This window comes from Rattus rattus, chromosome 8, assembly GCF_011064425.1.
Source record: "Rattus rattus isolate New Zealand chromosome 8, Rrattus_CSIRO_v1, whole genome shotgun sequence".
Taxonomy (NCBI): domain Eukaryota; kingdom Metazoa; phylum Chordata; class Mammalia; order Rodentia; family Muridae; genus Rattus; species Rattus rattus.
This window is the reverse complement of record NC_046161.1, coordinates 26,931,368-26,945,682: the sequence shown is the minus strand read 5'-3', so window position 1 is coordinate 26,945,682 and position 14,315 is coordinate 26,931,368. Positions and strand designations below refer to the sequence as shown.

The 14,315-nt window shown below is 43.7% G+C and overlaps 1 protein-coding gene across 4 annotated transcripts in view; it reads left to right on the top strand.

Moving 5' to 3' along the window:
- The first annotated feature begins 2,204 nt into the window (after nucleotides 1-2,204).
- Nucleotides 2,205-14,315, top strand: part of Aplp2 (amyloid beta precursor like protein 2) — a 61,163-nt gene continuing 49,052 nt past the window's right edge. For 2 of the 4 annotated variants that reach the window (XM_032911157.1, XM_032911158.1), the window contains exon 1: nucleotides 2,205-2,409. In XM_032911157.1, the coding sequence (XP_032767048.1) occupies nucleotides 2,305-2,409 (105 nt within the window). In that variant the 5' untranslated portion in view covers nucleotides 2,205-2,304. The remainder of the gene's footprint in view (nucleotides 2,410-14,315) is intronic. The other 2 variants (XM_032911161.1, XM_032911159.1) reach the window with 1 other exon arrangement.

The following is a 14,315-nucleotide window of genomic DNA, read 5'->3' as shown; positions in this document are numbered from 1 at the left end:
TAGTTGATTCTGGAAAGAATCTTCATTTGCGAGCGACAGTCATAGTCTGCATTCTCCATATGTACACAGATGAACGAAGACTCCTGCACAAGTTAGAAATAGAACCAGGAACTCGGGCCTTTTTAAAACAAAGAAATGTATATGCCTTAAAGGTACAAGGAAGACAAAGTCTGATTATTATGAAAACAGAACAAAAAGATAATCAATTGTAGGGCCTTTTACTTTCATGAACAAAAGATAATAAAAGATTAAGAGATGGTGCTCTTTAACCTTGATCACTGACGTGAACACATTTGGGATGAAAATTTATTGTATGAGAGCTGTAAGACTAGGTGCATGCCAACAGCACCACTTAATGAAAACAGAGTATCATTTTAGAGTCCAGAACATTGGTCAATGTGTCAATCACTTCTCATGAACACTCTTTAGTGTCCTGAACATGCAAATAAACTTTTTTCAGCACCAACTCTCGCTTTAGGCTGAAGACCCCTTACGTCATTTCCTGTATTTGTTTCCCCCCCTCCCACACATTAGATGCCTTTATTATGTCTTCATAAGGGCAAGGAGACAGAGAAGAGAGGAGAGGATCCAGAAAGGGAGGGCAAGATTCTCATTGCCTTCATTTGATCTAAGGGTCACTAATACTATCATGAAATACTCCCCATCCATGACTTCAACTACACCTAGTTACCTTTCAAAGGCCCCGTTGTCAAGTGCCACATTTGTTCAATGTATACATGAGCGCGAAGGAAAATATAGCCCTAAACTCATGCCAGTTCTAGGACCTCTGGATTAAATCACTAACATTTATCAGATGAGGTCCCCATTTGGAGACGCACTGCGCATAATGTCTTGTCAGTGATGTGAGAGACATAGAGACCTAGCCAGGGGAAAGTGCCACAGTAAGATACAGCCCTCTCAGCATTCTGATGTGGGTGGGATGACATCTGCATAAGGTGTTTCCTGTAGGTGGATAATGGAGGACTGTGGGAATGGAGCAGGAGCAGGAAGGGCTGTGCAATGGAAAGGTGCCTGACTTCTTTGGAGAATGAGGCAGAGCCAGTTTGACCACAGCGGGGCTGTTCACATTGGTGTATAGTTGCAGAATGCATCTGTAAAATATAGGGTTCTTACTGTCCCACTCTGCCCACTATTGACACTGTCTCTCCCTCTCCACTACGAGTTTCCTGCGGAGAGGAACTTAGTTCTCGATTTGGTTGAAGCTAAAGAAATGAGTCCAGGTCTCCACAGAGGGTGGTACATAAATCACCCGCTACGGAAAGGAAACAAAGCCTGCAGAGCCCTCGTGATGGGGAGGACAAGGTGCCAGTTGTGAACTGGGGCAGCAGGCCGCTTTCCCAGGAACCAAGATGCTGAGAAGCATGAAAAGAGAGAGAAAGCGTGTCTTTTGCTTTAGAGATCTTAAACTGAAGAAAAATGATGCCAGCATCCTGTCCTGAAACACATGAGAAGGGGGTTGATGGTGGTGGGGGGTGCTTGTGTTTCAGTGGCCTGGCGCCACTGGCCTCCGCGGAAGGCCTCTCGGTGCCGCAGGGGTTGCGACGAGGAGGAGGGGCTGAAAAAGGACCTAAGGAGCAGAGGTCAACGGTGTGCAGACACTGCGGGGTTCAGGGGCGAAACAAGGGCGCAGCGGTCTGGGGAAGAGCGCGCCCCGTGCAGCGCTGGGGAGAACAGAATGCGGTCGTTCATTCTCCCGGGCGACGGTCCTCTGCAAACCGTCCAGAACTCCCAACAATTCATCCTGTTTTTAATTAAAACATTTTCTAGAAGCTCCAAAGAGGGCGGTACCCAAAGGGATAGGAAAAATATCCCGCAGGGTCGGGGGAGTGGGGCGCGCCCGAATCCCGAAGCTGAAGGTGGATGATGTAGAGTCACCCCAATAGATAACCACGCAGGAGACTCCCGCCTTCGGAACAGCGGCCCACGGTCTGCCCGCGAATACTCGTGAGTCCCCAGCCTCGAGTCCGGAGCGGGGGCGGGGCTGGCCGTGGCTTGGGGCGGGGCCATGCGGGGGCACGCGCTGGGCGGGGAGGGGAGACGGTGCATCCATGCTCTGATTGGGCCTTGGTTAGACAAGGGGCGGCATCTTAGGCTAGTTATGCCTGCTCGTATTGGATCCTGTTGAAGAAGGGCGTGGTTTTGTGAAGTCAGTTCCGGTCGGTGTAAAACCCCCGGGGCGGCGGCGAACGGGCTTCAGACGCTTCTGGGTCGCGTTAGGGAGACGCTCTGGTCCGGTTGTGCGTGAGAGGAGGAGAGCCCAGCGCCACAGCGACCCGGAGAGGGATGGCGGCCACCGGGACCGCGGCCGCTGCGGCCACCGGCAAGCTTCTTGTCCTGCTGCTGCTCGGGCTCACGGCGCCCGCAGCGGCTCTGGCTGGCTATATCGAGGTGAGGACCAGGCGAACGCCGGAGCGGGGTCTCCTCCGGTAGCCTGGGAGCGCGGCCTGTGGGCGGGCGTGGGACTGTGGTCGGGGGCGCGGCGCGAGGTTCGGCGCAGCGGCAGGTTGCCTCTCCCCCACCCCGCCCGCGCGCCTCAGCTTTGCGCAGAGCTTAGCGCTGAGGTCCGGCTGCCTCCGTCGCCGCAGAGGCCAAATGAAAGGCGTCCGGGCTGCGGGGCCGCGGGGCGCCCTGGCCCCCTACCCGCCGGCGGCGCCGCCGCATCCTCGGGGACACCGCACCGCGTGCCCTCCCTCTCCCGAGGCCCTGCGCGCCACGGCCGTGCGCCCTGCGGTCCCGCGGCGCTCTAAGTGGGCCGGCCCGCACAGGGTCCCTGGTGCCTGCAGCGGCCGGGGGGCCTGGGCTTCGGGTTCACCTGACGGTCGGCGCGCAGCCGTCGTTGACCAGGTGGACTTGGCAGCGGGGATGCAGCTCCAGCCCTGGCGAGTGGCCGAGATGCCGAGAGAGCCGGGAGAGGAGGCGCCGCCAGGGCAGCGGGGCGCTCTGCGCCCTTCCCTGCCTCCCAGCGGTTTGCACAAGTCTGGCAAACTAGGGAGCCCGGCTTTCCTGCTCCCGGGGGACGTTGAGCCTTTAGGGAAGCTATCCACCATTACATTTGGAAAACCTTTCAGGGGTAATTTTCTTGGGTCGGGATCACAGTGGTTGCTCTGCACCAGAGGTCACCCCTGTTAACCTGGAGAAGTCGTCTAGGGTCCCTGGTGGTTGGCGGGAGTTCAGGCCACTGGAATAGGCAGGATGTCGGGTGTGGAACCGGTATTGCGGCATACTCTGCACCTAGCCTCCCCGCAAGAACCCTCTGTTGCCTAGGGAGACGTGGGACTTTATTTTTACTTACTTTTCTCGAAATAGTGCTTGAACTGTAGGACTGGGATGTGTGTTTCTGGTGTAGTTTATTTCTTCTTGTGCCTGCTCGTTGTATTAAAAAAAGAAAAAAAGCACCGTGGCTTTCTGTATGTTGAGCTTGTGTCAGAGATTGCATTATTTTTTTTTTTTTTTTTTTTCGGAGCTGGGGACCGAACCCAGGGCCTTGCGCTTCCTAGGCAAGCGCTCTACCACTGAGCTAAATCCCCAACCCCCAGAGATTGCATTATTAAATAGGCATTACCTGAGAGTGTTCTCATAAAAAACCCGGCTCAGAATGAATTCATTTCTACAGAATGTGTAAATGTTTCTTCTGGTAAAAAGATCTAATGAGAAAAAAAAAATCCTCTGGATGGAACAGCTCAAAACAATCTTTGTATTTGTCTTGCTTAAAACTTTTTGACTGTTGTGGGAAAAAAGATAAGTCCTAGGTAGAAACAGTGAATGTTTATACCTGGACTTTTAGATTCTTTCACCTTCCACACAGTCGGTAGGGCAGTATCTGTGATCCCTGATAAGATGAGGCTGGGAAACAGCTACATTGAGCAGGATAAGAAGAGAAGGGGTGGGGGTGGGGAAACTGAGTTTTATTTATTAGGTGAGACTTAATGGGTCAGTGTCAAAAACCATTGTTCACACTCAACCTCACTTCCCAGTGGTGTGAAAAACGTTAGGTGCTAGTGAATTTACAACAAAGGATTCTTCAGTTTTAAAGAATCCATTTAACATTTAATGCCTCCAGGGGAAAAAAACCAATATCAGAATTAGTTGTTATGGATTAATTTTGACCGTTTGCTACACTGTTCAATTGAAAAGTTTGGCTAAACAACATGAAAAACATTTTTTGCCAAATCCTTTTAAAATGGGGTTTTGTGGACACTTTAGTTTCTTGGAACAGTATTTTTGTTGTCTCAAGTGGTCTTTCCTTTTGCTGACTGGCAGAATTTTATTCACATGTGTACTCCTTGTTTATTTGCTGTCAAGCAAAGGATTGCTAGAGCCGTAATTCAGATGCGAATGGCTTAAATCATGATGTCTTTGAGAAGGCCCTTATTGAGATTAGCCAAGGGGATTCTGGCCAAATCCCTGATCAAGTTGCTTGGCACAGAATTATTGATTGGCGGATCTTTAGTGTTGCTTAGTGTTGACTAAATTAATCTTTTGCACCTGTTTTTTTTTTTTTTTTTTTTTTTTAAACACCTCTCTGCTCTGGGCACTTCCTTTCATAAATCCCAGGGCATGTTCTCTTGTGTGCAAGTCCCAAGTGTGTGCCCAAACTGCTCCCTTTCCTATGGATGTTTAAGCTTCTGAAAGCCAGAACTTGAATCTCCTCTGCTATGTCTGAAAGTGATCTTTTGATGGGCAGTATCCAGGAAACTCAAGAGTGACAACTGAGGTGGAAACTGCTTTCTGAGATACTTGTGAAAGGTAGAGTTGTGTCAGGATAATGTTTCTATTGCAAGTGCATTTGTAAAGACACTGCTAGCAACAGAGAAACTAAGTGTTATCAGTCTGGTCCTCTTCTGTAGAAGAATTTCTTTTCATTCCCATCTAACTAAGCAGTCAGCATAATGGGACTTAAATGGTTGAGGAAGAAATTCTTCAATGACGTTTATATTTGAAAGTTGGGGGAAAGCCTTTATAATATTTTAAAAGATGTTATTTTACTATCTGTGCGTGTGTATATATCTGTGTCGAGTATGGCATGTGTGTGCCCTTGGAGCATAAGAAGTTTTGGATTCTCTGGAGCTGGAACTACAAGGGACTGTGAGCCACTAGATGTAGATTATGGGCTCCAGACTCAGGTCCCACTTTGGAAGAGTGGGAAGAGCTTTCAAACACTGAGCCTCTCCAGCTCCCTCTTTAAAATATTTTAAAGATACATTCGCTTATTTATTTGTATATTGAGGCCACTGTGCTGGTCATGGACAAAGTATAAAGCATCGAGTCACTTCTCTCCTTCCAACGTGTAGATATCCCACTGCTGGGGAAACAAACTCTGAAGTAACTTAATTTTTTGGTATATGTGCTGCCGAAGCGAGCACAGCTTAATTATTTGCTTTGTTTTGTTTTGTTTTCCAGACAGGTTTCTCTGTGTAGCCCTAGCTGTCTTGGAAATCACTCTGTAGACCAGGCTGCCTCAAACTCAGAGAGCCACCTGCCTCTGCCTCCTTAGTGCAGGGATTAAGGGTACATGCCACCAACCAGAATCTTTTTTTAAAAGTTTATCTTTTTTTTATATTAAATGCCAATCAGGTATTTTTCTATGAAAATGTGACTTCTGAATTGAAATGTGCTATGAAGTGTAACATACACACCAGGATGTGAAGACTTAGTATGAAAAAATAAAGTACCTTAACTTTTATAAGTGCATTAATTTTAATTAGTGCATTGGCTAACATACCTTTGTATTATTTTTTTTTAGTCTCTTTGTGTTCTGGTGTAGCTCCTAGACAATTGAATAAACACCACCTATGTAAGCCTTTGTATTTCTCTGGCACACATTTTGCTCACTGCCGGTTTTGCGTGCATTGTTAGCACCATTTTTGAATATATTGTCATGTTTCCCCCAATAGTCTTGCTTCAAGTTGTTGACATGAGGCCTAATTTTGTTTGTGTTATTGGGGGGGGATGTGAGGGGTGCCAGTGGCCCCTTTTTTTCCCCCTTAAAGCACAGTTTTGAATGTTATTTTTTTCCTTGTTAGCTTTTTCTTCACTTCAAATTGATTTAGAAATGATTTCAAGCCTACAAAAATGCAAAACTGTTCAAACAGCTCTTGTGGAATTTCCCTGCACTCAGCATTGACATTCCGAATGTTTAGAATTGGCTTCTACATGTCTGGGGTGTACTCAGCACAGAGTGCCCAGCACCCTGGAGTGGGGAAAGAGTTTATCATTTGTTCTGTTACCATTATTATATTTGTTACTGATCTTCCTGGGAGTCAGTCATGTATACCACCCTCTTTGCCCCTGAAGACCTACAGTAAAGGCATTCTCTTATATAACATCAGGACAGTTATGATCTGGGAGATTTTAATATTGATATATTACTCTGTGTTGTGTCTGTACATCAGTCTGTTAGTTGATCTGGTCACTTTTGTAAAAAAAAAAAAAGCTAATATGCTTTTGAACCATTGGCATTAGTATGTGAAAGGTTATGTAATTTTTTCAAATATAAAGACTAGATTTTAACTCACCTGATAGTTTCAACTTTGGAAAATCAAAACATAACTTTTCAAGATTCTTAACTTACTGAGTTCTCAGGATTTCACACTTCTTGCGTATTTGAGATGTATGGTCTTGTATCTCAGGCTGGGCTAATGTCATGGTATCTTCTACCATCCCCACCCCACTTGGGGCTGCTGAGTGCTGGGACTGCCAGCATGTCACCACCACAACCAGCTTGCATTTTTTCCCTTTGAAAGGAACACAAGAAAAATTGTGTAGGTAATGCATAGTCAGTCATTGTAAGATGTAAAAAACAAAACAGAAAATAAATGAGAAATAGCTTGAAATTATATCATTCAAAGAAGCCTGGAAAACATTCTGGTGATGCTTATATTTCCAGATATAGGATGTGTAGAAGTTTTATAAAAGTGGCACACACTGTGTATTGATGCTGATATCAGCACTTATTTTTAATTCTCTTAAAATTAACTACTTACAGAAAATAACATTTCTGTGTGACTAAAAGCAGGGGCGAATCTTTGTTCAGATTGCAGTTGCTATGGTGGGGCCAGTTGAGAAGAGGATTCTAAATTGCCTCTAATTCAATTTTCATGTTGTTTTTTAGTGAGATAAACTAGATTACTTCAGAACTTAATTGAGTTTAGTATTCTGTACCTTGATTTATAGCTTAAATTGGAAAGTAGACCATGTAGCCTCGGATAGAAGGGATTCCAGTCCAGTATATAAAGCATAACAAATCATTTCTGTTCTTTTATTTTGAGAAGTGAGGTGTTTTTGTTTTTGTTTTTGAGGCAGGTTCTCACTATGTACCCCATAGCTTTGGCTAGGCTGGAGCCTTGTTATGTAGACCAGGCTGGCCTTAAACTCCCAGAGCTCTGTCTGAAGGCATGCTACTACAGCCAGCTGAGGAGAATCTTAAGAATATGTAAAAACATAGTAAACAAGCATTCTACTCCTCATGTGCATCTCTAGCTGAAGCTGTTTTTAAAATGAGGTTGTCTTAAACACAACTCTAATCTATTGTTTTTATTATTACTATTACCATGTGCGTATGGTAGTGCCTGAATGTATGTCTGTACCACATGTGCTCCTGTATCGGAAGATGCCACATTAGGGTGCCAGATCCCTGGGAACTGGGTGGCTGTGCGTCACTCTGTGTGTGCTAGGTATTGGACCTGGGTCCTCCCGAAGAGTGACCAATGCTCTTAATTAACCCCGAGTCACTTCTCCAGCCCCTGTAATCTATTTTAAAAAGGAAGATTAGGAAGCTGATGGTTCATTTACTGTTTGTCCAGCTAGTGCTAACCTCTTTTTTTTTTTTTCCTCCGGAGCTGGGGCCCGAACCCAGGGCCTTGCGCTTGCTAGGCAAGTGCTCTACCCCTGAGCTAAATCCCCAACCCACTTTTTTTTTTTTTTTTGCTAGTGCTAACCTTATTGGGTCGGTACAGAATGCCAAATGGTGCAGCGGCGGAAGCTGCATCGGTTGCTTCCTGCTGTCCAGGTGTACTCCATGTGATTAAGGATTTCATTGGCCGCAACAGGGATGCTGTTTCCAAAAGCTCCTCAGGCTCCTGAGGTATAGAGAAGAAACTAGCAGAGGAGTGTTGCTCCCACACCAGGGTAGTCTGGTGAAATAGTTGTTCTTACTACCCCCAAAAAGTGAGTCCAGTAGATGAATCTTCTTATTCCAAGTTCACTGCTCTTTTCATTCTTCTCAGGGAGTCTCCTGTTGTTATTGGCTGTAGGTTTCTGTAAATTCAAGCAATTTATGTTATGGACTGGTACACACCAAACTTAACTCTTTGAAGTTATTGTTACAGTACTGAAGGCTTTACCACATTACATTTTCCACTGATTATAAAGACCTTTTAGCACAAGCTCCCTTTAATAGTAAGCTTGTTTTATCTTTGTGTTTTTTAAAGATTTATTTACTTATATATCTATGTTCTCTATTTGCACGTGTGCCTGCATGACAAGAGGGCATCAGATCCCATTATAGATGGTTATGAGCCAGATCCCATTATAGATGGTTATGCTTTCTGGGAATTGAACTCAGGACCTCTGGAAGAGCAGCCAGTGCACTTAACCACTGAGCCATCTCTCTAGCCCTTTGTATTCCCCCAGCCCTTATCTTTGTATTCTAAATAAGAAAATAATTAAGACATAATTCCATGTTGGGGGTTGTATCAGAATTGGGGTTATGTCATTCTGAGAAGAGGCTGCCAGCTCCAGATATATTTTTACAAATCTTCATCAGTGTGCTGTATAATTAGTAGATTGAGGTTCAGAAAAAAGTTACTTAGATTTTGATATGGGACAGCAGTAAGGCTAGCTTATTAATTGAGCAAGTCACCACCAACCTTTTCACTTGGCCTTCCTGAGACTCACTTCTCTGAGGATGGTAATGTCCACAGGAAGAGCAAATTGCCTTGTATATCTCCTTTTGTGGTGAGGAAACATGCAAGGCTCCTCTGTGGAGGAGGGATAGTCCCACTTCAATGTCTCAGGTCCCTAGGACCTGCCATGGAGGAGAATGGAGCAGCTTTGAATCAAGTTGGGCTTGGTTTGAAGAGATACTGTTGGTAGAAACCCAGTGCCTGTCTGTTACTAGGGCTCTCTCCACTTGGGAAGCTCTGTACATGAGTTGGCTTAAAGAGAAACAAGTAATTCCTACCTACTGAGTTATTCTGGGTTAAAAGTTATCTGATGAGCTTTATCATGTTCCACTTCCTTTTAAATACAAATGTGTGTGTGCGTGAGCGCGCGCAGTATGGAAGCCAGAGGTCAGCATCAGGAATTTTCTTGTTGTTGGTCACCTTATTTTTGAGATAAGATCTCTGATTAAACCAGAGAACTAGACTTCCTGGCTGGTTTGCCAGCAAGCTTGGGGCTCTGTCTCTGTTCTCCTATCCCAAGCTGACGGTAGATGTCACTGTTATACCTGACTTTTACATGGGTGCTGAGAAAGAGAACTCAGGTCCTGGTGCTAGCATGGCAGAAGACTTCTGATATTATACTTCATTTTTGAGAGATGTAACCCACACCAGAATGGTTGGAAGAGTATAAAAAAAATGACTTGGAGAAGAAAATGGAAGATTTAGTAGTGTGGTAAGAGCTATTTTCAAATACTTTTTTTCTCCTGGAACACTAAATTTATGACTTGGGAGGGCAGAAATAGGATTTTTATTTTGAGAGATGAAATGTTTGGGCAACATTTATTTCACCTCCTTTAATTAATCACAGCAAGGCAGCTTTAAAAATACATCTAGTCAACATCTGTTTTTGTTTCTCTTAACATTTATAATGCTTGCTTTAGACTTAAAAACAATTAGTCAGGCATGGTAGCATACTCCTGTAATCTCAGCACTCCAAAGGCTGAGGCAGGAGGATAGGAAGTTAAAGCCCACAAGGTCAGGGATATATAGCATACCTCTGTGACTCCAGGACTTAGGGAATGTAAGCAGGAGGATTAGGGGCTCAGGGCTAGCCTGGGCTAGGAACAGCAAAACTAAGGCTAACACACTTCAGGCAGAAATAAAGCATTACTGAGGAAGTAGCTGTTTGGACTTCCCAGAAGTAATTCTTCCCTTGAGCTGATTATTTAGCATTCCCATTCCAATTTACATTTTCATAAGAGGTCCTGAGGGTTCTGATGAGTTGTGATCGTTTGCTCATTGATGCAGGACTCATTATTTGAGCCTGCTGTGAGGATTTCATGAGGTAAGAATGTGAAATTCACTCTTGTCCTCCTTAACCAGGCTTTTCATAAGCCTTTTGTTGTTATTTTAACAGTTTTGAGAGGGAGAAGCAGAGGGAGAGAGATTGCATGTGTACATGTGTGTGCACGGCAAGAATCAGTTCTCTTTCAGCATGTGGACCCTACACTCAATAGCAAGTGTAGGAGAGGAGAACCTTGAACTATGTTACATTTGAAGAAACTAAGTCTCATTGTGTAGCCCTGTCTGGCCTGGAACTCACAGAGATCCACCTGCCACTGCCTCAAAGATGTGAAACACCACGCCCAGTTTGACTTGAACTTTTGGTCCACTTGGTTTTACTTCTCTTTGCTAGAATTACAACTGCACGCTGTGCTAATGCCTGGTTTATACTTCGGTGGGGATGGAACCCCCGGGGCTTTGACCATGCTAGGCACATTCTCTACCAACTGAGATAAGTTCCTAGCTGTCTGTTGTTTATTTTTGAGCTTTTAAGATTTGCAAATACACAAAAGAAAAGTAGCCAAGCACGTTTATTGGCATGGATCACTTCCAAGGTCCAGAGAGCAGAGCCGTGCCTTCTTTCTGTCCTCCAGAAGGAACTGTGCCCCAGCTTTTCCATATTTACTCTTTGCACTTCTTTGTAGTCTTAACAGGCGTCCTCATGAAAATTTCCCTGTTTTGATTTTTAAGATGAACGTAAATGGAGTTACTCAATGTATTCCTGAGTATTTGGTGTCTTTCACTAAACATGTTTTTGAGAGTTGTTTGTACTGAGCATAGTTGTGGCTTCTGTTATTGTCCTTTATGAATAAAACCACAACGTAATTTGCCCTTGGACACTTGAGTTGTTTTCACTTGGAGTTAAGATGTGCTTTCTCTCTGTGGCTTTACTAAAAATATTTTGGTTTGTTTTCTTAGGCTCTGGAGATTGAACCCAGGCCTCTAGCATGCTAACCATGCACTTTATGGTTGAACTAATCAATAGAAACCCCCCAAAGGCCTTTTTTTTTTTTAAAGGTTTATTTTATATGCATTGGTGTTGGAAATTGAACTCTGGTCCTCTGGAAGGGTAACCAGTGCTCTTAACTGCTATCACTCCAACCTCATCAAAGGATGTATTTTTAAATTTTATGTATATGAGTGTTTTGCCTTCATATATGTTTGCCCTTGATGATAAGGTACCCAGATCAGTCAGCCTTGAATTTGTGATTTTCCTGCATTGGCCTCCTGAGTGCTAGAATTACAGTCCTGTGCCACCAGATGTCTTTCCCCTTTGCTCCACTCTGCCAATTTTGTTATTTTTTTATTTTATAATTTGTTAATCTGTTTTAAATTTCTTATGTTCCATTGACCTCTCTGCTCTTGCTCTAAGCAATAAGTTTTACATTTACTAGAGTTAGCCCTTGCAACTTGGTTATTTTCTCTCTCTCTCTCTTTTTTTTTTAAACACACTTCTTTGTATGTTTACCACATGTTACCAAAAACATACCTCCTGTTGGGATTTGTTGGGGATTGCACGAATTTATAGATTAGTTGGGGAAATATTGAATTTGACATTTCCCCAGTTGCAGTTTGATATTGTAAAATTGTCCTTTTGTCCACAACTTTGCTTGCGTCCAAACTTGAATAATTTATTCTATGATTGGCGACTGCTTTTTTTCATAGCCAGTCTATTTGAACATTCCTTTTTTTTTTTCCTGCCTTGGTCGCACTGGTTAGAGAGCTCTAGTAAGTGTTCTGTGTAGCTGACACTGTTAGAGCTGGCAGGATACCTTCTGTTATTGGTCTCAGGATGAAGCTGTGGTTCCCTTTTATGTGATACTTATCCAGTCCCACTTGGTATCAGATAAGAGCCCTTTGTAAACCTAACACAGGTGCTTGGTATGAATGTCTTTTTTAGATGTGCATGGGTATTTTGCTTGTGTGTGCACGTGTGCACCGTATGACCATGTGTGTTCAATGCCTGCAAGGACCAGCAGGGTGTGTCACATTCCCCAGGATGAGTTATAAATGGTTGTGAGTCACCATGTAGTTGTTGGGAGTCAAACCTGGGTTCTCTAGGAGAGCAGCCAGTGCTTTTAAGTGAACTGAATCTCCAGCCCTGTGAATGTCATTTATTTCTTTCCCCCAAACTATTATGGTCTCATAGTCCTCCTTTCACCCCCTACCTTGATTACTTATCGTTTTGGATTTGGTTTGCTAAAGTTTTGTTTAGGATTTCACCTCTATGCCCCCCAAATAGGTTTGACATTTTACTTATCAATGTTTTTACCTTATCAATGTTTTTACCTTTATCAGTTTAAAAAAATAATCTATTGCACATGTGCTTATGTGTGTATATGTATGCATGTGTCTGTTCACGTGTGTGCCAGTAGTCAGCCTCAAGTGTTATTTCTTAGGAGCTGGCCACCTTGTCTTGAGATCGGCTTCCTTACTGGGGCCCTTGGTTTAAAGTTTAGGGTAGGCTGGCTAGTTGGTAAGCCCTAGGGGTTCTTCTAGCTTTGCTCCCCAGTGCTGGGACTACAAGCATGTGTTATATGAGTTGTCATGATTCAACAAGTGTTCCTCATGCTTGAAAACAAGATTCAAGAAGAAAAGCTTTAACCAGAGAACAGACCCACAGATCCTCTTCAAAGAATTATCCTAACAGCTAAACCCAATAAGTGACTTTAAACCTTCACTAACCATAAAGAAGATATGATCTTTTTGTTTCATTTTTGTTTCTTGAGACAAGGTTTCTTTGTGTAGACTTGACTGTCCTTGAACTAGCTCCATAGACCAGATTGGTCTTGAATTTACAGAGTTCTGCCTTCCTCTGCCTTCCCAAGTGCTTAAAGGTATGTCCCCTTCCCCCATTCCAAAATAGGATTTTTAAGATAAAAGAGAACTGGTAAGACGGCTTGGTGGGTATGGTGCTTACTATGGGAGCCTGGACAACCTGAGGTTGATCCCTCAGAACCCACAAAGTTGGAAGGAGAGACCCAACCCTATTAAGTTGTTATTTGACTTCCTCAGACATTGCATGATATGTGCATACCTCCATCACCCACATACAGCAACAGTTTAAAGTGATAAACAGAAATTCTGTTACAAACATTAACAACAATGAAAGTTAAGATGGCTTAGCAGGTAAAGGTTCTTGTCACTGAGCCTTCATGACCTGCAGAACCCACATGGTAGGAGACAGCAGAATCTTGAAGTTGTCCTCTGACCTCCACATTGTACTATTGTACTATGGCCCATGCATGCCTGTCCACATACACATAACACATACATAAGCAAAAATGTTTAATTACAGTAAAAGTGTTTGACATAAAGATCATGGCCCATTCCTGGTATTGAATGTTTCAAATCACTTACATGAATCAATTATTGACTGAGCCATCTCCCCAAACCCTCTATCAATAATGTTGTCATTCTTTTAAAAAAAAAGTTTCTTGAGTCTCGTCTTTAGATATTTCACTGCTATGTATTTAGGTGTGAATATTCTCTTTTTTGTTTTTTGTTTTTTTTTTTTGTTTTTTTTTTTTTAAAGACTGTCTGGTGTAGCCCAGACTTGCCTTGAACTCACCTAGCGGAGGGTAACAGAGCATAGATCCTTTTGCCTCTGCTTCCTAGGGGCTGGATTGCAAGTGTCCTCCATCATCTGGCTTTTAGGTGTGAGTTCTGAGTGGGGAGCTCTTTAAATCTGTGCTATTTGGTGTCTTTCATTACTGTTAGGGAGTTCTCAGACATTAGCTCTTTAAAAATGTCTCTATCAATTTAAATACTGCTTCTGCCCAATTGTCTCTTTTCCTGTAGGACCCCCAAAGTATCGCCCCACTGAATGTTGCAATTTTTTTTTCTTTGTTTGGGTCAAAAGGTCATGTAGCCCAGGCGGTTCTCATGGCTGCTGCACAGTGAGATTGAGCCTCCCACTCCACCTTTTGGGTGGATACCGCAGTGCCGGGCTTCTGTAGTGCGGAGGATGCCCTGGCCTGTGCACACTGAGCTCTACTTCATTCCAGTTAACCCTTAGACACAGATTTCAGGCAGTCATTTAAAGAACTTCTGGATGTAACTTGTTCA